We start from the raw sequence: 24,975 nt of genomic DNA, 5'->3' as shown, positions 1-24,975 counted from the left end.
ATAAAATATGAACATGCTATAAAATATGGGCCGTGGTGGGTCAAATAACAGAAAAACGGACGACGAACAAAACAACAACAGCTAGGTTAGCTATGCAGCAGAAGTGACGTACTGATGTGTTAGGCATAATATCAAAGGAATTGTCAGCTGTTGCTGTTGTTGTGAATAATCGAATGTCATAAAACATGTAATAGAAAATGTAAACAACGTCTCTGGGATATATAATCAGTTGCCATCACTATTCATTATGTCTTTCCCTTCACCAAGAAGGTCTTCAAAATCGGGGATTGTTGTGATACGCCCACAGCCTGCAAGGTAGCCTTTATTTTTCTGTCTAGGCCTAGCTAGGCCCTAGGCCTAGTAGTAGAGGCCTATCTTGTCACTGTCATGAGACTCCAGTAGCCCCTAGTAGATTAGAGGAGACTATGCCTAGGCATTATTCAATACTATGGATGGGCCTAGCTTAATAGAGTACTCTACTATCGTACGTAGGCTACTATACTTACTAGTAACTAGACCTAGTCCTAGGACGAGTTGGGGACCCTAGCTTTAGGTAGCTCTGGCCTGGCTCTTTGTAAGTTCAGTCTAGGCCTAGTAACTAGTATTTTAGTAATAGTAATCATTGATATCCTAGCCTATGATTCAGGAAAGTACATGATGTAATTTGTAAGGCGAGACTATTTTTTAAAACCTTGTTTCGCGAACTTATTTTTTTAAAGATTGTCAGAGGAGGGCAGAAAAAAAATTAAAATATTTTGTTTTCTTTCAAATAAGGCCTAGGCTAGTAATAGGCCTAGTTTTGCAAAACATCCACAGACGGAGGAGAAAATAAAAATAAAACTTTAGGTGAATGTTAAAACAGTGTAGTAATGTAATTGGGATGGTAAAATTGTATATTATTTTTGGAGATTTCAAGGCAGTGGCAGGCATAATAAAAGAAAAAAGAAAAAACAATTTTTTTTTCATAAATTTCCATTTTTTCATGGCAGCAGGTGTGCTAATTGGCCAAAAATAAAATTTTGTTTTTATTTGAAATCAGGCCAACAAAAATAAATTGTTTGTTTACCTTTCTTTTTAAAAAATGATAAATAGGGGTTTGTGGAAAAAGTTTTTTTTTTAAATTTATTTATTTTGTTAAGATACTCATCAGATAGAATAAAAATAACCCACAGAGGCATAGAATGGCAATATCTTACATCAGACAACAACTTTAAGACTAATTTGTAGGGAATCTGGCAAAAAATAAAGATAAATTCACTCACATTTATTTTGTTTGTAAAGAAAAAAGCTAAAAAAACCTTTTTTTAAGTTTTTTTGTTTTTCCGCCTCTATTTTTTTCAGTGAGTTAGGGGAGGGTGGAGGAGCAGTGGCGGTGCCAGCGAGGTGGCAGGGGGCGGGGGCTTAAGCTGCCATTATATTTCTCGGTAAAATGTTCATTTGTTCCTCTGAATTAAATATATACAGGTCTCCCTCCAATTAATGAACACTTTAGAGACCAAGGTTTTTTTGCAGGACAATGCAGTGGATCTCACAAGGGCCTATTGGTACCTTTAATTAGTTAGGCCTACCTTTTACCTTGCACACTCATATTTTTTTTTTTTTTCATCATCGAAGTTTTACTTCTGTTTCCTCTTCTGCCTAGATAATTTTAGTAGACCATTTTGCTAAATAAAAAAAAGGTTTTTTTTTTACTATATTTTAATAGTGTATTATAAACACTTTAATCAAGATGAATTTAGCTAAGTATGTTACTTTATTGCTTGAATATTATTACAATTGATATCTCGCAATGTATACCAGCAATTGATAAGGCAATGATTAAATTTATAGATTTGGTATAATAACCTGTCATTTTATTACTGTACTTATATTATTCATTGTTATGAGCAATCTTAAAGTCTACTGTATATTGACTTACAAAGTTGTAAGATTGGCGTCTACAGGTACTAAAGTATGAAATTAAATTACACCATGGTTTATATCAACTGAGCCAAATTAATTATTAATTGTGGTAATTTCATTTTTTTGAATAAGCTTTGTTTTTGAATGGTGATCATGTGACATGAATTAAATATTTCTAATTTTGTACTTTACATAGTGACAGTATTAATGTACTAAACTCTGGTGTTACTGTATATCGGACTTCCTCTAATATTAAGTTTGATTAAATATTTCAACTACATTTTTGTTTTAGTGACAAGTCATACATGTCCAGTGTAGTTGACTTTTTACATGATGCATATTCTGGTGGACAGAAAACTGATGACAAGGAAATGATCCTTTGGGTCAGATTTGAAAATCTCAACACACATGGTATGATGGTACTTTTTTGTTCATAGACAAAACCACAAAATGATGATGACCTAAAATGGCCAAATGCTAGAACAGCAATCGTGCCCGATATGAAAATGTATACCAAGATCTATGTAATGTACAGTAGTTTAATTTGTATAGCACTTTCAAAGCAAATCTCAAAGCGCTCGTAGTGTGGATTAGCTTGTACTGAAGGTCTCTTCATGTCTGACCAAAGCGGTAAACCGGTACAAGCTATCTCTCGTCCGTCCACAGCAGGGTCTGTATGGACTAGTACACAGGAGTAACCGCCTTATCGTCTCAAAAGATCTACTTGGTTTTTCAAAATGCACATGAACCAAATTGTGTACACTGGGCCTACGGTTTAGAGTCCTTATCCAAGAAGACTTGTTCCATCACCTAAACCATAGGCAAGCGTGCCGTTCGAACCAGAGTCGATATTACGGCTGTACGTTGCGGCAACCCTGTCTTAACCGCTCAGTCATTCAACTTGCCTTTACCAAGATCTGTAATTTTTTATTTAAAAAATGTTTTATTATTATTATGAATTATTACTATAATTAGGATATTTGATTTAATTATAATAAATCATAACTAACATCTAATATTTGATTCAGTAATGAAATGAATTTAGTTTTAATTGTATAAACAATTTTATGGTAATATTTTATATAAATTTTATGTATACATTATTATTTGTATTTATTTTGTTGGATATATATAAGATTCTTTCCTTTCTTGACCATGATTCATTTTCTAATATTAAGACTTGCAAGGCTACTGTGGGAGCTGTGTGTTTGATAATGACCATTGCCTGGTGCTACTTATCATAGGCTACTCAAATGGGGCTCAGATCTGGCACTTAACAGTAAGTTAAACTTTCATTCATTTTGAATTTCCTTCACAATTTATAAATGGTTAATGAAATATAAAAGATTAATATTATTCAATAATTGTGTATCAAAAAAATTTTGAATTACAATGTGGCTGGTATCTTTGTGAACTGGGGAAAAAGGGGAATAACCACTTCTTTTTTCCACCTTCCCCCCCCCCCAAGTTTTTAAATATTCTAAAATTTGTATATTCATTAATTGTTCCTGAGTTTTTTGTCAAATATGCTTTTTGTGTCTTAGAAAAATCAGTTGTACAACATATCAACATTTTTTTTCCTCCGGAGCTTGACTTAAAGACCTGTTGGAATTTAAATTTTTTTGGTTAAACTCAACCAAAAAAATCCAGTGTGAACAGCCTGCTAATATTCTCTTTGGTCAAATTACCCAAGTCATGTGGTAAGTTGAAACAAGTGAATGTAAAAGAGCCTCTTAAATCTTTTAATCAAAACCATTAATGTAATTTTCAGGAAAGTGGTGAAGCCCATGAATTGATGTCTCTACGGCAAGGTCCCATTAGGATTCTCAGGGTTCTACCGAAACCATTCTGCCAACAAGACAGCAATCAGCTGGAGAAAAGGCCACTGATAGCAGTTTGTGATGGTACTGGGTAAGTTTGACTAGGGGGTGGACCAAGCATATTTCTACCCGAGGAAGAGATCAGGTGGACATGGTTCAAGGGGGAGGCTTGAGAGGTGGTTCTCCTTCCTGTCCCAAGATCTGACACTCTGGCCATAAACCTTACCACCCTTTGGAAGGAAAAGGAATCTCACATTGAAACTTTGATATTTTACTCTACAAAACAATTAATTTGTGTAAGTTATAGTATAATAATAGTAATATTTTAAGGATGTCTATAATAATGATGTAGGTATTTATATAGATACGTAACTAAATTGCATTTGGGTGTGGTTCGTGCTGACTATAGTAGCTTCATCTTGCATAATTTCATTTCCTGTTTTTATGTAACTTTTGCTGTAGTGCTTATCATTATGTTTATCTTGTGTTTCCAGTTCAGCTCAGCCATTCTGTTCTGTTTCAATGCAGTCATTAAAGTCAGGAGAACAAGTTCACAGTATATCATTCCAAACTCCAGTGTGTGATATAATCTGTAACAAAAGGTATTATATATTTATATCTTATTTTCTATTTTTCTCTTTTATATATTTATATTTGTTAAATTTGTAATGCCATTACCTCTAGCTATCAATATAATTTTCTGTATGTAATATGTACCAATTAATACAGCACTATATATTTTTACCTCTGCTAAAATTGCCAGTATTTAAGAATTAATACAAGTTATTTTCACTATTGCAAGTTGATTAATTACCTGATATCTTTTCATGTAGAATCCTTATTGTAGCCCTGCAAGAGAAAGTTGCTGCGTTTGATGCAGTGACTTTCAAGAAACGTTTCTGTATAACAACATGCTATCCCAGCGGACCACCGAATCTTAACCCATTAGCTCTATCATCAAGGTGGTTGGCCTATGCTGATAGGAAGCTTATATCCAGGCATCAGTCAGGAGGGGGTATATGCAATGAAGGGGTGTACTCCTACACTGCAACAGTCATACATGCTGCCAAGGTAATAATAATTATGTTCGTGGAAGCGTTTTGGTGCTGCGGAAATCGTTTTTGTTTCCCAACCTCGAGGTCGGGGTTTCAATCCCTCGCTGTGCGCTTCGCTTTTGTTCTTAAGCAAGGCACTTTCTCTGCGTTGCTTCTCTCCACCCAGGAGTATAAATGGGTACCTGGTGGGGTTGCCTGCTGCTGCGCCAATATCGCAGCAACACTTAAGCATGTTGACCCAATAACCAGGGAAAACAAGGTGCTTCATAACCTAAAGAAAAAGAAATATATAAATACCCAATAACAAAATGTATTTAAATTTACAGTATTAATAACACTATCGTAATTGATTGAATGTTTGCATGTTTAAGTAACAATGATAAAAGCTTGTGGTACACCACAAAGATAACTATGTGGTGTATCGCAAGCATTTATCATCCTTATTACTGTTAGTACCATATCAGGATCGTAATTTTTCGAAATCCTTTTATTGCAGACAATAACTAAGGGCATATCCATGTTTGGTCAAACTGTTGGTAATTTAGCAAGCACTAAGCTTTCAAATTCCCCACCAAGAACAAATACAAACAATGAGAAAGCTGCAGAAGACCGTGGACCAAATTCCTCTCTTAAAAACCTAGTTCCTGGAATTGTCACAATAATTGATGCCAACTCAATCACAGATGAGGTAAGAAACGAAGAATATTTACTTTGTTTCTCCACATACCCAACTCCCCCTCAGAAGATCTGTTACAGATTATGAGACTCTTAAGCCGGTTTTTCACAAGGCAAATTTATTAGTGCGAATTGAAAGCGTTGGTTCATGCGCATGTGCGTTCACATTTATATCGGAGTTTTTGCGAAGCGAAAAAATGCGTGACCAATCAGAGCTCAGGAAGCAAACCGATGCTTTGATTCGCGTGAATAAGTTCGCCTAGTGGAAAACCAGCTTAAAATCAATTAAATGTTAAAGTCCTTCATACATATCAAGGGGTTTTTTTTTGTTTTTTTTTTGTTTTGTTTTGTTTTGTTTTGGTTTTTTTTGCAGGCCCTGGCCTTGTAAGCTTATGTTCCATTAAGGACATTGGGCTACTGTTCATAACTTGATCATTAAGTATCTATTGAAATTATTCATATCTATACTCACACTACCCACCTGTTGCACTTACTTCTTTATTTTTGAGAAATTTGTTTTGGGCCTCTGGGAACCTGTTGCAGCCACAAAGGCAGTGCCACCCAATTTAACTACAACATATAATGGCCACATACATTGTCCTTAACCCACCTAACTCAATGAGAGTTATTCAAGGAAACAACTGATCAGACTAATTAAAACAGAAGCTGGCCAGGTTTGAACCGGGGTCTTTAGCGCAAGACACGGGAAGAATACCTCTCAGCCAACCGCCTAGTTGCTTTTGTTGTGCATAGTATAAATATATATTGTAATATATTTTTCCCCCACAGTTCAACTTAACGAATGACACCAGTGAGGAAGGTTTAATTGCACATTTTCCTGCCCACCATTCTCACCCGATTTCAGCACTAGCCTTTGACCCGAGTGGTACGTTACTCTTCACAGCAGATAAGCTAGGCCATGACTTTAACGTATTCAAGGTAATGAGCCATCCCTGTGGATCCAGTCTAGGTTCAGTCCATCATCTGTACGTGCTACATCGAGGCGATACCAGTGCTAAGGTTTGTGATACCAGCATTCATGATGCACCAGATGGTATTTAGTAAATGGTTGTAAATGTTCAAATTCAGATTCAAATTTATTCATCTAACTATGAATTTATAATAAAGTGAATTCAGTGATTAAAGCCAGGGTCTGGACAGAAAATATTTTTGATATGTTGTTTTAAGAATATCAGGAGTGGTGTTTAATTCCCTTTTTCCCCCAGTTTTTATATTAAAAATATTATCATATATATTTGAAAATGGGAATGTCATTCTGAGTTAATGTCACTCAAATATTTAGGGGTACACAAATTTGGAATATGGGAGGGGGGAGGGGGAGGGTAGAGGTAACCCCAGTATAAAGAAAAAATATGTTTTAAAAAAAAGCTCTTATCTGGTACTAAGATAGCAGATTAAAGAAAAATCATTTATTATTTTTATTTCTTTCAGGTGCAAGATGTTTGCTTTACTAATGACAGTCGTTGGATTTGTGTCAGCACGATGCGTGAAACATCGCATGTTTTTCCGATCACACCTTACGGTGGTTCTGTAGGCATTCGAACACACACCGCTCCTAAAATAGTTAACAAAGAAAGTCGATTTCATAAAAGTGCTGGTTTAGAAGAGATTCAGAAATCAGAAAAGAGAAATGTAGCAAGCTTATCCAGCAGTCCAACCTCTCAAGGTTCATAGTTTAATTTGTCAATTTTACTTACATATTTCCATTTCATATACAAAATACCTTACTTATATTGAAATTTAGTTGACTCCTGTTGTAACACAATTCCAAAGGATTGGAGAGCAATGGCTATTGTGCTAATGCAATCATGTGGAAAGTGGCCGGGAGATGCAACCACTCACAGACAGGTGGTAACACGCTATAAGTTTACTGGGAGAAAGGATATTGACCGAATTCCATCTGACCTGTTACTAGATATACTTCTTGTAGACTCGTTTATGTGTTTTGTTGAGCTATGCCTTTGCCTTTTTTAATGTTTGTATTATGTTTTGTTTTTTACTGTTATTTAAGAGCTATATTTTTATAGTTCACTATTTATTTTATTTTTTTATTTATTTAATAATAGTAATTAAATAAATTTTTTTTAAATTAATAAGTTTTTTATTTATTTATTTTATTTTTTCCAGCAGGTTTCCATAGCCAAGATTCTGTGCCAAGTCTAACCCACAACAATGCCCTGAATGCTAACCTTGGAAACCCTCGCTTACCCCCCTTTCCACAACCTGTGGTTGTAACCCCTTATGCCCAAATCAAGCAGCCAACGACACTAGCTGGGATGACATCTAGCTCTGGCCGCCCACATAGCGCTGGCAATGGTACACAAACAGGTGACCTGATGGGTGTGTGTGCATGTTTTTCATCATGTAAGGGTTCATACCCAAGCAGTCCTAAGCTCCCTGGAGAGAAACCTGGTAAGTAGCACATGACATGGGGCTGTAGCTTTGTGGGTAAGATAACTCTTTCAAAAAACAGGAAATCTCCACTCCTAAATTATTGAACCATAGGCTTATATGGTATCCATGGTGTAATCATCATCAGTAGTGTTTTTCTGGATGGCAGGCCCCTCAGTAAGATCTATTCCAGTACAGTATTCTCGGTCCTCTGCATCCCCCTTCAATTAAAATTATACAGATATTATTCTGACGACGTATATACTCAATAAACACCCCTTAATTTCACTGTCAAATGGAGCTACAACACATACTAATAACAACAACAATAATAATAATAATAATAATGGTCGACTTATTGAGCATTATTTAGGGTTGGTGGAAGGGGGCGGGGCGTTTATTCGAGGAAAAAGTAAATGCCCTGGGGCGTTTATTTGAGGGAGGCATTTATTCCAAATTAGACTCTGGAGGGGGCGTTTATTCATAGCAGGGTGTTTATTCAAATAAATACAGTAATTATTGCAGAGTTAAATGTATCTTTGTTTTTGAATCAGAAATTGTGAAAGCTTCAATGGTGGAATCTCTCTATATAATGGGTCATCATGGACTGTTAGTAGAATACCATCTTGACCCCCATCCAGCAAATAGCACTAACACCAAGAAAGCTGATGATTCGCCGCTTGAACTTCAAACTACTGCACATGCTCAGTGGCATCTTCAAAGGTCAGAATAACAGTATTGTGTCGCATAGTTTTTAATGTTTTATTGATAGTTGATAAAAAGATGATAATGAAATAAATTGTTATGCAATTCTTTAAATCAGATCAATCAAAAAAACACTATAAATTTATGTATAATTGTACCTGTTTTCGAAATGAAATTATGCCTACAACATTTATGCCGAAAATACCTCTGATAATTTTATTGAAAATGTACACAGTTTTGATGTCCATAGGCTGAACTTTATCCAATTAGATAAGGGGAGGATTTTTGTACACATTTGACAATGTAATTTAAAGTAGTTCTGCTTCATTTTGACAGAGGTAGCAATTGGGCAGAATTAAGACCACCTTTATTGGTTAGTAACCCATCTAGTCAACTGGATTCTACTCCATCAGGTAAATGCCTATTGTAACAATTAGTTACTACATTTGGTTTGTCTGATATCAAGTGCAGAATGTCATTACCAAAATCTCATTGAATATTTACCCATCCATCAATGTCCATTTGGTACTTTACTGGGGGCTAGCATTTGATGGTCTGTGCTAGCTCCCTGTCTCAGGGGTGGTGCCAGAGGGGTTGCCAGGGAGACCTGGGCCCCCGTTGGGGAGAAACCCCAATTCATCAGGGACACAAAAAAAATGTATATGTATTTTCCACATATTAGTAGACTCCAAAATCAATTAAATAAGCCTTTGAAACCCCAAAATTGTCATATTTTTCGGGGACTTTGCCCCCTGGAATACTTTCGAGTGATTTAGGGCGATACCCAACCATTTTTTTCGTCGGGGACCTCGGACCCCCCGTCAGGAAAATGCTGGTGTAACCACTGCCCTATCTGCTTTAAATGTTTTATATTTGTTGATGTCAATGTGAATTTTATTGTAAGGTATCTGAAACTGAATAAAAAAAGCCTGCTTTATCTTAATTCTGCTATTGAAATTATGTTTTCATTCTGAAGGTTCAGTTAGCAGTGATGGTAAAAGTCCATCCGGGAGCCAGACTTCCTCAAACAGTATTCAAGATGAATTTGATGATCAGTGGCTGGAGGAAGTAGAGATGGTCACACATGCTGGTCCTCACCGACGTCTGTGGATGGGGCCACAGTTCCACTTCAAGCCTTTTCCGCAGACAACTACTACAGTTCTAGGCTCACATTCCCCTGCACTACTGCCACAGAGTTTGGAATCCACTGACATCGCTTTGGAGACTGAGGATCTCTATGACTTGCAGTCATTGAAGTGAGTTTTGCCAGTCGAACTTGTCTTATTTTAATTTTTGAGTAAGCCAACTTTTTAGCTTTTATGTTTATAAAATCCTACAATGCATATTGAAAATTTGGTATCCTGAAGTCATAGTACCATAACAATTAGTTTACATGCTTCAGTTTGCAGCCAAGATCTGAACCAATGCCAACTCCACGCAGCAGTAAGGAGAACACGGCTGATGCCTGCCACATGGATGAAATGAATTCACTACCAACATTTATAGAATATGGCTCAGGTAAGCATCAGCAGCATTGACTCTTTGTATTCAAATATAAATTGTCACATTTGTGTATCAATTACACTGTAACAAGTGAGTCCACATTGCAATTGGGTACACAGCCAATCACATGATGGTAAATTTGGGATGTTTACATTTCCAGCAGGTATATAAGAATTTACATCCCTAAAGATGACACCTGCCATGCACAAACCTGTCAATAAGTATCCCATAATAAAATCATAGCTACCATCCACAAATCTACCAGTAAGCATCCCATAGTAAGATCACATCTACAATGCACATATCTATCAATACCATAGAGGTATAATAAGAATACTAGAGAGCTAACCGCAATGTATTCGATGTTCGAAATAGGCAGAACTGTGTGTGTGTACCATCCAAGATGGCTGCCACAGATTTAGCCAATCAAAATTCGCTCAGCACCATCGTTTGCAATTGCGCCCTCAATTTACTCAGAAAGTTCGGTACAGCTAGTTATCCGTATGTTTGAAACTCGAGCGTTGCGGTGTTTGGGTGTAATGTACACGATTTTAATTTGACTTGGTACTTTATTCTTGAATAAGATGCTCCACTTGGCCTTGTTTTGGCTACAATAGTTTGATAATTTGTTATTATCATTACTCATTATCATTAATGAAATAATAGTCAGTCAGAGGGCTTATTAAAATGTAATAATATGTATATTAAGCCTGAAGGTGGCGCTTTACTACGACGGCCATCTTGGATGGTACACATACATAACTCTGCATTGCTGCGCCATCTTGTTAGCACTCTAGTTGTTTAATAGCTCTATGATCAATACATGTCCCATAATAAAATCAAGGCTATCATGCACAAATTAATCCATCAATACATGTTGCATAATAAAATCAAGGCTATCGTGCACATTTCTACCAGTAAGCATCCCATAATATCACAGTTAGTATGCACAAATTTATCAGTAATCACCCCATAAGATCACAGTTACCATACACAAATCTGTCAATAAACATCCCATAATAAAGTCACAGCTGCCATGCACGAATCTACCAGTAAGCATGCCATAATAAGATCACAGCTATCATGCAAAAATCCACCAGTAAGCATCCCATAATAGTCACAGATACCATGCACAAATCTATCAGTAAGCATCCCATAATAAGATCACAGCCACCATGCACAAATCTATCAGTAAAAAGCATACTATAATAAGATCACAGCTACCATGCACAAATCTGTCAATGGGCAGCCCATAAGATCACTACTACCACACAAAACCTACCAATCACAGCTACCATGCAAAATTATCAATAAGATCACAGCTATAATGCAAGATCTATCCATAAGCATTCCCTAATAGGGTCACAGCTTCCATTGCAAAACCTATCATCAAGCACCTCATAATATAGCTACCATATAGAACCCACGAAAAAGCATCCTACAGTATAATAAGATCACAGCTACCACATGGTAAAACCCTCAGTGATTTATATTAGAATATTTAATTCAGTTATTTATCTATTCAAATGTTGGCAACAATGAAAACAATAATGTTCAAAAACATTTCATTTTAAATAGGAAATTTTGATCAGATGCCACATCTACTTGAAGTGAGTTGCAGTAGCCCAGAAGTTCCAGAGGATGCTTTGAAGTACAACTTGGCGGAGGCCATGGCAGATGGAGAGCAATACAATAGAACTGGTTAGTATTCAGCATCTGAACATGCATACATACTAAGTCTCATGCATGACTCACTCATTTGGGATCTCTCACGCTTAAGGACCAAAATATCGCGCATAAATGTAATGCCTATATTATTAAATAATTATGTGTGTACTATATGTGACCTTTCTGTAGCCCACTTACTAAAAATTCTCCGTCTACAGTACTTAAAATATCATGGTAACATCATACCAACTAGCACTAACACTGTAGATATGTTGTTTTATAAAGTGCTGTCGGGTCAGATCAAGGGGCGCGTATGTACACACTGCAAGCTCATGCCAGTGTAAAAAAAATTGTGAAATATGCAGATTCAGGGGGAAAGGTGGGGTCTCCGTCTAAATTTTTCAAAATAAAAAAAAAAATAATGGAGAAAAAAAAATTGTATTCAAATTTAAGTCTGACAGTGTCATTTCCAGCAATCTAGAGGTTCCATAATCATAAAATTTCTTACCTCAGCCCCAACCTTGGTGGGGCTGAGGTGGGTGGAGTGGGATGGATCAATCCACATACCCATAGGAGTGTAATTTTACAAAATCTTGTGCCTGCAAATTTTCTAACTTAGAATCCCTGTCTAAATTAAACAATGACAATGCATGTAACTGATAATTACAAGTTGCGCTGTAGTGGCCAACAAAAAAGGCCAATTCTGTGGACCGAAATGATAAAGGAAGGTACTGTTTAAAGGAAACTTCCTTTTGATATAATTACAGAAATGCACACCCAGTTTGATGGCAGCAGTGAGCAGCTGAATTCTAGTTCAAGTTCAAGTGAGGTCAATCCTAACTCATTTGAAGCCACCAGTTCAGCACCTGCCTTGGAAAGTGTATTAGTATTCCCTGCAAGCAGCTCCCCTGATTCATGCTGACATTAATCAAGTGGTTGCACAGGTCGTCATCATACAGGTCATTTTCATAAAGGTCCTTGTCATACAAGTCGTTTTCATAAAGGTCGTTGTCATACAGGTCATTGTCATACAGGTCGTTGTCATAAAGGTCGTAAAGTAATTGTCATACCCGGTGCAAGATGGTTGAATAATTCAATGTATTTTATATCCATGTGTAATTATTACTGAAATAGAGCATTCTAATTGAAAGTTCAAATATACTGCCTTTGTAGAACTAAAAAACATTAATTCAATATTTAAATTACTTACTTTATATATTTAAGTAAGTTATTAGCCATCAATTGAATATTAATTAGAATGAGAACATTATTTTTATGCCAAACGAACACTTAAACACCATTCCTATATTCTTTGCATAGACCCTTAATGTGGCAGGTAATCAATTTAAGGATTTCCATAGTCAAAATTTGAATTACTTATAAATAGTATTGCTTGTAATTGTACACTCAATATTCATGCAACTGTTACAGTTTGTGAATGCAAAAAAAACAAAACACAATTTGAGTACTATAGAATCTATTAATCTGTACTCTTCGCTATATTAACCTTTGTATATAGTGCATAAAGTTATGTTTGTTGTCCTAGTTAATCCATTGATATTTTTCAGTTATTCCTCTATTGCCTTAAGTAGCTGATAGAATTCTCTGAGCATGACGCAATAACACGCCTTGCGAGGGATAATTTTGAATGACAATTCGCTTGGACTGCCGCCAGTGCCCTCCTGTGGGGAGAAAAAAACCAATTCGTTGGAGAGAGAAAAATTATGTAATTTTTACAGAATGCAAGTCTATAATTGATTGAATAGGTCTAAATTGTTGGAGTTTCAGGGCCCCTGTGAGGGGGTGTGGGCTGGACCTGCCCACTTACTGTATGCTTCCATCTGGGAAATCAACCTTCGGAAACATTAGACACCCATTGGGCAAATCCTGACACCATCACTGATTATCAGCGGACTGAAATTGCTTTAGGCAGGCACTATCCTTTTTACCTGTTTCTCCCTGATCTTGTACTGTTTCTCCATGCATGGCAAGTGTACACATCATTAAGCCGGGCACACACTGCATTATGTGCTGCTACCTCCTGATTTTTGGTGGTAGTCTCAGCAGATCGTTATTGAAAACGATCCAGTGTGCACAGCTCGTCGTGTTGCTTTCTCTATGGAATCGAGTCGTCCAATAACAGTTGCCTCATGTGTCCCCAGCGGATGATACATTCTGTTTTAAGCTAATACATAGACCATTAAATTGGCTTGTAATAAATAAGGATAAAAAAGGAAATATTTGTATATTATTGAAATTGGGAGTTGGACTTTTAATTTATTAAAACAAAAATTGACAGTACAGTATATCTTAATGTATACATTATTATAAATTTAATGTATAGCTTAATAAATTTATGAATAATTAATGGTACATGTATACATTACTTTCTTGTCTTATATATTATTGTCTGTTAATTTGTTTATGGTTTATTTTCTTCTCTTATGTTGTTGTTAAGCGCCCCGGGGTTGTGACAACGTGAGGCGCTATAAAAATCCAGAATTTTAATTATTTATTATGAAAATAAAAAAATATAGAATAATTGCAAATTAGAATGAAGAAGGGATTAAATGGAAGAAGCTATAGATTTTCTTCATTCTAAATATGAAAATTATTTAAAAAAAAAAAATTACACCAGATTTTTGAGGTAGGCAAGGTATATATTAGAATTAATAATTATAACATAAATGATATTGCACAATGTTAATAATTTTAAAAAATATTCAGGGATTTTAAAGTTTGTCTCTGTGTATGTTTCTTGTTAATATATTTATAAGAGATTTAACATTGTTCAATATATTCTCTATAGAAACAAATCCAAAGTGAAGTTGATTTAGGAACAGAGAGAATTCTCTATTATGCGATCTTATAGTTTCTCTTATACTGTAGTAAGATGGTGCAAAGTACTATTCCAGATCATAGTCTTGTATGTTTACATAACATTCTCGCATAAATTTCACAGACATGACAGACATACATTTTCTTGTGTTACTGAATTTACGTTAAATTGATTCCTGAAAAAAATATTTTATTTTATTTTTCTTTGTTAAAGTAGTTGTAAGAAGCCAGTGCATTAGATTCTGTGAAATAGATTCCATACTGGAATTTAACAAACATGAACTTTCTGTTGTTGGACAGCACTTTTGTGATTGTGATGGTATTTTCCAATACTGTATTGTTTAAAAAATTTTAACATCCTATACTAGAAAGAAAATCTATCACCATTTTTCACTGGCAGAAGTTTTACTCTAGGATTGTGGCCAAAGGTCATTGGTTCAGACCACCCGGTTGGATGTTGGAAGATTTCTTGAGCTGCTTGCGCGCCGCATATGGGACTTGCACTTTCAGGATTCAAATTATGAAGTAGAACTCAACGTTACTTTATACTGGTACTTTAATCACTTAGACTTCAATATCAACATGCCATTGTTAGACCTTTGAACTTTTCACCATGCCATTACTGTATTAGACTTTTGATGTTTTCGACATACTATTGTTAAATATATCTTAAACAAGTTTTATCAATTGAGTGTCACTATTAACATTAATCAATTGTATGCGTAATTTATTATATGTTTTCAGTTTCCAAAAATAGTGCAGTATTATTTTACAGTTACAGGGATCCATGGGACTTTTAAAATCTGAATGACCTGATTATTTTTACTTGGGAGATTTTTAACATGTACCACAATTTTTATTAGGCTTTCTCAGGCATTTTTAGCTATGCATTATTGTTATTGGGGTTTTTTTTCAATAGGGGAATGATATTTAATAAGCCATTTATTTACATTATTTTACAGTATTTATTTGCAAAATAAAATTCAAAATTTTTGAAATTTCTGTTCTTTCTTGTTTTAACCAAATTGGAAACTGCGTTGAGTGCAGTTTCAGGTTTTTGTTTTAACAATTTAATGGTTGCTTCAGCATTGCTGTCCAAGTAACATTTGTGATTATAGTTTAATAAATAAATTATTAAATAAGGGTCAGTATCTCTCATGCTTTTCTGTTTATTTTGTATTTAGTTGTGGGGGATGTTTTTTTTCTGTCATAGTTAGTTATTGCATGTTTTTTTAAGCAGGTTGAGGCAATTTCAAATGTGGAATACGCTTTACCATGCAGAACCATTACCTTTACTTTGATCAACATTCATTGCATATTGAACCCAACTTGACCCCATTTGAGTGCAGCATTGAGAGATATTGTAGCATAATATTCAAATTACTCTGATCTACAAAAAATGCCAAGCTTTGCACATTCTCTTGATTGAAATGGATTATTACAACTTATGATTGGACAGCTTATGACACATGACAAGAATTCTTATACATTGGGAAATAATTCAATCTGTTGAATTCTTTTGACAAGAACAAGATCTGCTACACCTCTTGTCCAATGAAACTTTTCAGCTAACAGAAAAATGTGAAACTAGAAGTGTCGCCATAATACTGTACCATCAAATAGTTTGGAGGCAGTCTCACAGCTATGCATACTGTATACAGAAATCTAAAGTGATGAATAATTGTTACCGACAGATTTTGTACTGTATATTGGTTGGTATATCTAGGAAAGACACTCCTGTCCCACCCCCAAAAAGACCTTAAAAAACCACTTTATGGTGCCATTGATATGCACCGTCCTTAGTGCTGCGCCTTGTGTTCAGTAGATGCAATATTTCTATTCTGCACCCCCTTTTGCGAAATCCTGGACATGGCAACTGGTACAATATTTATGCATATGGTATGAAGTAAATGCCCAAAAGACATTTTATGTAATTTTTTTACGGGCAGATTAACAATATACAATTATATATATTTTTATATATTGATACTGAACTGTACTCTCCAATTTGGAATCTATAACTAATGAGAACATTTTTGAAGCCTTATCTGTGGCTACAATATTTACATTACAATTATAAACAGATCAACTACAACACAAGTGGAAAATGGGATGTGGCCTTATTTAACCCAAATAATCTGCTTCATAATTCCTGTGTTAATCTGTTGACTTGCATAGACACAAAAACTGCAGAGAAGGCAAATAAATCTTTGGGTATTTTTAATCATTCCACATGCATCTACAGTCTAATAAGATACTTAGTTCCATGCAAGTGGCTTTTGTAGCTTGAAAACATTACAAACAGCGCCACCAGTAGCATTTACCAAGTTCACTTAACCTACAAATTTCCTTCAGTGGTAAGCTGGCTGTTTTTTGTAGTTAAATATGCTTTTCAAAATGAATTGGTAAGTATACTACCTTTATGACTTTACATATGCATTCGTAGCAGAAAGACCATTTTTATAATATGAATCGCTTGGCAGAGGAACCAATGAAATGGCAGTTGTAATTAAACCAAGAAAGCACAAAAGATACCACACATGGGATAAGAAATACGTGGTAGCCGTTGCTTTATTTTATTGGTCCATTTTTCTATATTTAAAACAGGAACTTTTTCTTAGCTGATAGATTTAGTATTCACTGCAATACCCAACTACACAGGTACATAGGTATTAATGCGCACAAAATTAATTTACAAAAGACAAACCTACGGTAATAAAGGTTTTGAAGCGAAAAACGTATAACAAAATCTTGATATAAATTAAGGATGCACTTATAATTACCCAACAATATACTCAACTTTCTTAAATTCTTTGCAAACTCTTAGTATTTTTATCTCCCAGATTGGTTTACTAATTCTTGTCAATATTTTCATTCAACAACAAAGCATTTACTGATAACATGGATCTAAAAACAGTCTCGTTCTCCACAGCTTGGCTTTGGTTAGTATGAATAGCAATTAAATTACCTTCAAACAAATTGCTCTCTTCACGAAATAATGTTCGTATTAATAAAGTTCTACTGAAAATTGTTTTTGCCATCTGAGTCCAACATCTTAATCACAAATGTGCAAAACATTTCATTAAAAACATAATTTGTTTTTTTTTTAAATTTATCACTTATAAACCAAACTAGTTAAAAACCAGTAGAATAAAACTGGGAAAATACAAGCGAACTAAAACTCGGAAATAATAATTAAAAATAGCAGGGAAAGAAATATTTATGTGAAATGTTCCTAGAAATACACAAGACAATTACAAGAATCTACTCACAGACAACACAATGGGGAGATTTAGCTGCAGTTTACATACATATATCAATAGTGAACAATACAGACTACTTAGTACATACTACCAATGACAAAGTATTTAAAAGGGGCATACTTACTATTAGCTTTATATGCTTGAATATGCTAATTTATTATCGAACACATTTTCAAATACATTTAAAAATGTGTACTTATTCATGTATATATAGATATATATGGATATACATATAAATATATATGCATATATAGCTAAAAAAAATTTGACTGATTTTTCAGCCTGCAATATCTCAATATCAGCAATTAATGGGTTTTCTTAAATGTAAGTAACGCATCGATGGTTTTGATGTGGATTCATGCATGTCTTACTGTATAAATAAATAGGTAAACACAAACAAAACAAATGTGTTTGTGCCTACCCATTTATTTACATTCAAAGATTAACAACACAGAAGCATTCAAAAAGTATTTGTGTTAAATCCGATTTTCAATGAGGCAAGTGAAGCATTCTCGTATATTGTTACTTGATGAGTTATACTGCATGTTTATAGCCGCCATCCTTCGTTACTATGCTACTTCATGAGTAGGTTTGCAACAACATCCACATATAATTATATATACTGTATATATATATACATATATATATATATATATATACATATATATATATATTAATTATACGTATGCATGAATTAATTGCAAGTTACCAAAACAGTTTATCGTCAACAGGGCTAAGCTGGCGTGCGCGGTTATTCAATTTAACCTCTTTACCTACATACCCACCAACCTTGTCTGACATAAACCATCAATTTTTTATTATCACATTCTTTTCATCCTTTTGGTTTTAATATTTCATCAGAGTATATCATAATAACAACCCAAGTTATAAGATTAACAATAATATTCAAGATTGTCTATGCAGTGTTAAGAGACTTAAAGCCCTTGGGATGCACAATAACTGTGGCTAATGGAAATTGGCTGTTTATGTATGTAATGTGTGAATACATAGTGATACAGGGCTGAATTGTAAACATTAGGTTCCACATACTATTTAATAAACAAAGAAAAATCATGGCTGCTAAATCATATACTACGTATAAAACTCTTTCACTCAACTTGACATTTTTTTTTTTAATTTTTCATTCATTTTTTCTTTTTTTGTAATATCTCCCAACCATATTTGACTTATCATCTATATAACAAATTGATGGAAAATTATCTGTTGCAACTATATAGATGAAATAAAGTAATGATTAACTAGGGAGAAGAAACAAGCTTAGGATTGGTGATGTGTTGTAGGCTTTTTTTTATGAGGCCTCTTGTTGTCCATCGTCAACATCTTGAAGCAAGGCGTCTCCCTTATCATTATCTGAAAAATTGCAACATCAAATATGTTATTAGTCAGCACAGGATACAAATAACTTGCACATCAGGAGATAAACTTTTATTACCTTGTTCAGCGAACCTCCAACCGCCAAAAATGGTGATTTTGAATAAAAAATTTTATATTATTTTTGGCCAGTTCAGGCACCTCTGCTACGAAAAAGAGGACATTTCATTACAAAAAAAAAAAAGATTTTATATTTATTATCATTATGCCCTCCTGCTCCTTAAAATCTCCAAAAATAAGATATATATATTTCTTAATTGTGTAAATTTCAAGAATATATCAATCTCATTTAACCACACCGTTTAATTAAGTAATAGAAACTGTATTTTTATTTTCTCCACCACCTAGATGGTAGTTTGCAAAACAAGGTATAAAATAAAGTCTAGCCTCAAGTCTACAATATCAAGTGTTGTGACAAATACTTGTGATTTGCCCATATATGGGTGTAATATGACATCACTATGTCCAAATATGGGTGTGATACATCATCATCATCATGCCCATAAATAAGCAAACCACACATATTTGTCACATGAAACTGTTACAGTCTGAACCGAGCTTTAGCTGTTGAACATGCTACACAGCCCTTTTACACATTGGCATTTAGCATTTGTGTCCAACACCAAAATTTTCCTTTTAAGATATTTTTATACTCGCTTATCTCTAGTGGCATATCTAAGACTCTTAAAATGGGGGTGCTAAGCTAAGGTAAAGTGTGTGTGTCTGTGTGTGGGGGAAGGGGCCTTGATGATTCAGTTGAGATGGTAAATTGCAAAATAAGGTGATTTTAAACTACTTGACCGTGATTTATGGGAGGTGCGACTGGGGGGAGGGGGCAACAAGTAATTTTGTAGTTCCCCTTCCCCGCGCAGCCCCTAGATACGCCACTGCTTATCCCTATGCCATAACTTTTTTTAATCACCTTTCATATATTCAATTTGTAATGTATTGCTTGTAATTACATATATTGAATTTGCAACGTTTTAGTTTGCACATTGTTTGGCGAGAATACAGGTATATACTGTAGAAACGTTAACAGAACTGAAATTTATATTTTAATAATTATACTTAAATAAAACCTAAGAAGTTAGTCTCTTTATCTTATATGTATTTATTAAGACATACTATCTTGTTATAGAAGGTACTCAACAATAGGAAGTAACCTTACCATCTGCTTGCATGTCAGATGTCCAGAGAGTCAAGTTATCTCGTAATAACTGCATGATCAGTGTTGAATCCTTGTAACTTTCCTCATTAAGCATATCCAACTCGGCTATTGCATCATCAAATGCCTGCTTCGCTAACCTACATGCTCGGTCGGGGGCGTTGAGGATTTCATAGTAGAACACTGAAAAGTTGAGAGCCAAGCCCAATCGGATTGGATGGGTTGTTGCTAAATTAGCAGATGCGTAATCAGAAGCCTTTTTATAGGCTACCAAACTCCGCTCTGCTGCTTCCGTTTTGTCTGTTCCTTGTGCGAATTCTGCTAGGTATCGGTAATAATCTCCTTTCCTGCAAATCATTAAGGCCAGCATATATACATATTTATATTTTTATGTTTACATTACATATCACAATGGATGCAAATAGCAGTATCATAAATCTGGACAGAGATTTCACAAATTCCACTTCATACTTCATTTCATTAGCACCTCATTGCATGGCTTGCTTTTTTTGTTTCTATCTAGGATACAGTGTACCCTCCAATTTGATACCACTTTTTACAAATAACCATCTTCAATCTTTTAATGGGACCCCTCTGGAAATAAATCCTGTGTTGGGATTTAGAGGGTTATCCAAGATATCAACAAAGATGACGTGCTTGTTTTGTTTTGTTTTTTGTTGTTTGTTTTTGTTTGTTTTTTTTGTTGTGTCCAAAAAGTGGTCTCGAATTGGAAGGTGAACTGCATTATTATATTAAAATCAAATTATAAGAACAAGTGTAACGAAATTTCCAGAGTGATCCGCACAAAACCAGCACACAATAATTTAAAGTGTAACTTGGGCTATCACCGCTGAAACAATACATTTTTCTATCACAACACAACTCAGTTATTGAATGACACTATTCATACATGGATCAGGTGTATTGTACGCATGTTAGAATATAAATTATGGTATTGCTTTTTAAGCTTTACGATGCTTCATACTATACTGTACATACATACTACAATGAGGATAAAACATAACAATTTCCAACACATAGCACCTAATTTTTTTAAAGTTGTATTCAACAGGATGAAATTCAATAATGAATGTGTAAACGAACCTGATTAATGAGCCCTAACAATATCTGTATTTAATGTGCTGATTTAACATTATCTTTATGCGATGAAGAAACTTTATTTTACTGTATATATAAATTGTTAATGTAATATTTACATACTGTATATAAATTCAACACTCAATAAATGTATGAACGAACGATGTTGCCTAGGCCTACGGATAAAACCATGTTTTTATTAGCATTATTCATCACTTTACGATGTCATATAGTAAAGTGTTAAAATAAAATCATGTGTCTAGTGTATTAATTCATCATTTTATATCTTTTATTTAACCAAAGAACATGAAAATATTGTAAGATTAGCTATATGACAAAGGTATAACTTGGGAATACCCTTTCATAGCTATTCTAAACAACACAGCTGCAGTGTTGTCTGGGCCTGCTGAGACCAACTAAAAGCATGTGCACTGCACTGGGCGAGCCAAGCAGTTAGCTTTCGTAAGCAAAATTATGCCTACCCAACTTAGTAAACTTTGTGTAGAAAATTTGATCAGACAAGTTTTTCACACGAAGCTAACTTGAGCACCGATGAAAGTTTCACGCTCAGTCCACATGGTTTTAGATTATAACAGTGCGTTGGACACAACCAACGCTGCTGCTGAATGCAAATATGTAAGACAGGACACTAACAAATCTCTTTTTGGTGGCCCTAAAAAAGGCTGTTGTTTTTGAGTATTTTGGGGTTTTTGATCATCCGTACAAGGCATGTAAAACTTAGGGTTTGTTAAAATGAGATTCTGTATTTTGTGTACAATTAACTTTTCAGAATTAAACACTGTTGAGTTCAACAGACTATCTCAAGTGGTTAGTGTGTATAATTTATTGGTTACAATGTAATAGTCAGCATTTTTATGTCACAAAATGCACATATGTATGTAATATTGAAAAAAAAATATCTAGCCTATACAATAAACTAAACAGCATTAGAAACGGTTATTTTGTGTATTGTTAATTTTAAGTATATTTGCTTGAAAATTTCAATAAATCGATTATTAAACCTACACAAATGTTTCCTTTTCTTAATTAGTTATTTAAGTATATATTATAATAATTATCAAGTGACCAAAAACCCTTAGTATCCTGATACTGTACTGAAAGGGATTGCCCTGTTTTGCCCTTGTGCCTAAAATAAATAATAATAATTACTGTACTTACATTTTGTTATAGAATACTTTAGATTCATGTTTCTCTAAATTTTCAGCTAATGGGATAAGATGTTCATCAAGTACACTTAATATGTCTTTACATATGTCATTTAGTTCCTCCTCCACCTGTACAATGAATAAAAGAAAACATCAATTAAGCATCAGGTTTTCTCTGTAGTCGGCATTATTTTACTTTCTTTAAAACAGAGAGTGACTAGCACAGCAGTTACGACTAGTAGTTTATTTTAATAAAGGTATAAAGAATAGAGAGTAACCCATAACTCACAGCATCATTGTGCTGAATTGTGTATGGGCATGGTCATCGACTACAGTCAAACTCGCCTAAGTCGACAACAAATTAACCCGCACTGACGGTATACCCTCGATGTTGACCAAACATTTGGCCTAGTACTGTAGAAGTAAAGGCCTAGGCTATCTGAACTTACCTTGACAGCAGTATTCTTCAGAATAGCAATACATTACATTAATTCTTCAATCATTACAGTATATTTAAATGTTTTGTTAACTGCTTCTATGCCATTCTTTTGAATACAGTATAAAGAGGAATCAGTCCATACATAAATCAAAGCTTAATCCTATTTATATTTGATAAACTAACATTTAGTAACTGATTTTTACATGGCCATCAAGCGAACACGTTTTAAATACGATAAATTCAGTTTGAAAATCCCAAAGGCCAAACTATACTTATTACTGTAGATGAAAGTCTATTATATATATATATTTTCCACACGTGTATTAATTGTAAGTAAACCAGATGTATCTATCTATGAAAATTATACTGGAAACTACTAAGGCGAGACACTACTAGAAAGAAAATAATACGTATTTAATGATTTTAAAAAAATGCATTTTGATGGTTTTTGTAATGGTTGTAACATTTGTTTAACCTAAATCCTCTGCTGTATTCTTTTTTTTTCATATTGTATCTTTGGAAATATTAGCATATCGTGTCCGTTTACTGTTAATTTTGCGAACCTTGGATGGGCTACTTTACGAGATGGGCTTCTTTTCAAGGCTACTTTTGCAAAGTAAAGAGCGGGCTTCTTTTCAAAATGAACCCTGTTTTGGGCCACTGCAACAACAGTTCTGTATCATTGAGTGTATTAACACTTTGACTGCCAGGCCATTTTAGTGATAGCAATGCTCTCTCTGGCAGACATTTTAGCCTATATGACCAAGTTTCCAGTTCACATTGAGAACACATGTATATTCAAATATGGAATGTTCTTTACACCAAAATAAAGAGTAATTCATGAGCTTTCAAATGATATTATACATTTAATTCATACAATAAACTATTGCAACACAATTTTGAATAGTAAACACATAACTTATTGCAATTTCACTCTTTTCAGGCAATAAAGCTGAGAAAACAGCATTTTTAGTTTCACAACTCCTACAGTAAACACTAAAAACCAACAACTAAACACAATTATCAGACTTTTTATCCCCATTAGTCTATTAGTTATTTATACATATATGAATCTAACATAATAAAATTATAAATCCTACGCATGGATTAGGTCACTGAGCCCCTGGGGTCAGGTTGGCTATCCCCCCCAAACTCTCAAAACAACTAAAAGTGTGAATATTGCCTATTTTCATTGCTTTGTTAGATATACACATATTGATAATTTTAAATGAAATATAAAAACACTGGTGTAATTGCACACAACTTTGTACACATACAGTACCGCCATGAAATATTGCACTTTTACCTGCGCGCAGGCTTTGTAAATACATCGTAGCCTGATATAAACAATCTAACCTGCGCGCAGGCTTCGTAGATACATCGTAGCCTGATATAAACAATCTAAGCAAGGCTACGCGAAGCGAACCTACAAAGCAAAAGCATGTTGTTTATTTGTTATGTGCAGAAAGACTGCTGTAGCTTTGTTTGATAATTTGTGAATGGCAAACACGAGTTTAGATCGTTAATTTAAAGTATGGAATTGTTTTTCAATAAGAAAAACGTACACTTGACTTCATGGGAGTCTCCTCTTCCACTCGCTGTCCACGACAGGAACTTGTTTGTACTGCTGTATTATTTTTTTTAATTAATTAGCCTGGGCCTAGCTTATTTTTTATTTACAATTATTTTACCTCATTTAAAATGTCAAAAAACGATGTCCTCAATGACAATACACACATGTAAAAAGATTGTTCATCAAATAATATTTTGTAGACTTGATTTAGTAAGATAAATAAATACCAGAGCCTTGCAGGCGTCAACGTTCCTATGCATGATACACGACTTTTAGAAGTATATATATATATATATATATA

The 24,975-nt window shown here is 34.4% G+C and overlaps 2 protein-coding genes across 3 annotated transcripts in view; one reads left to right on the top strand and one right to left on the bottom strand.

Moving 5' to 3' along the window:
* Positions 1–79: 79 nt before the first annotated feature.
* On the top strand, positions 80–15,729 carry LOC117110409 (breast carcinoma-amplified sequence 3 homolog). 2 transcript variants are annotated; one of them, XM_033253108.1, is made up of 16 exons: positions 80–315; positions 2,195–2,313; positions 3,081–3,181; positions 3,674–3,813; positions 4,217–4,324; positions 4,556–4,793; positions 5,274–5,465; positions 6,242–6,472; positions 6,905–7,139; positions 7,604–7,885; positions 8,419–8,587; positions 8,906–8,982; positions 9,546–9,825; positions 9,972–10,087; positions 11,651–11,773; positions 12,508–15,729. In XM_033253108.1, the coding sequence occupies exons 1-16, from the start codon at positions 248–250 to the stop codon at positions 12,660–12,662; spliced, it is 2,634 nt and encodes an 877-aa protein (XP_033108999.1). In that variant the 5' UTR covers positions 80–247; the 3' UTR covers positions 12,663–15,729. The 2 variants fall into 2 exon arrangements, with proteins under 2 accessions (XP_033108999.1, XP_033108998.1); XM_033253107.1 differs by having other exon boundaries at positions 7,601–7,885.
* Positions 15,730–16,781: 1,052 nt separating this feature from the next.
* Positions 16,782–24,975, bottom strand: part of LOC117110411 (14-3-3 protein epsilon-like) — a 17,763-nt gene continuing 9,569 nt past the window's right edge. The window contains exons 3-5 of the mRNA XM_033253110.1: positions 22,676–22,791; positions 20,402–20,745; positions 16,782–19,212 (exon numbers count right to left, since the gene is read on the bottom strand). Coding sequence (XP_033109001.1) covers positions 19,151–19,212; positions 20,402–20,745; positions 22,676–22,791 — 522 coding nt within the window. The 3' untranslated portion in view covers positions 16,782–19,150. The remainder of the gene's footprint in view (positions 19,213–20,401; positions 20,746–22,675; positions 22,792–24,975) is intronic.

The sequence above is a fragment of the Anneissia japonica genome, unplaced genomic scaffold (assembly GCF_011630105.1).
Source record: "Anneissia japonica isolate Jap-2015-1 unplaced genomic scaffold, ASM1163010v1 scaffold285021_len193445_cov190, whole genome shotgun sequence".
Taxonomy (NCBI): Eukaryota; Metazoa; Echinodermata; class Crinoidea; order Comatulida; family Comatulidae; genus Anneissia; species Anneissia japonica.
This window is presented reverse-complemented; position numbering and strand designations above follow the sequence as displayed.

Bases quoted from the DNA above. Each gene is read 5' to 3' on its own strand.
- LOC117110409 (XM_033253107.1), top strand. From the start codon at position 248: ATGTCTTTCCCTTCACCAAGAAGGTCTTCAAAATCGGGGATTGTTGTG. The intron at 3,182-3,673 runs GTAAGTTAAACT...TGTAATTTTCAG, and splicing joins CTCAGATCTGGCACTTAACA to GAAAGTGGTGAAGCCCATGA. The intron at 8,983-9,545 runs GTAAATGCCTAT...TTCATTCTGAAG, and splicing joins ACTGGATTCTACTCCATCAG to GTTCAGTTAGCAGTGATGGT.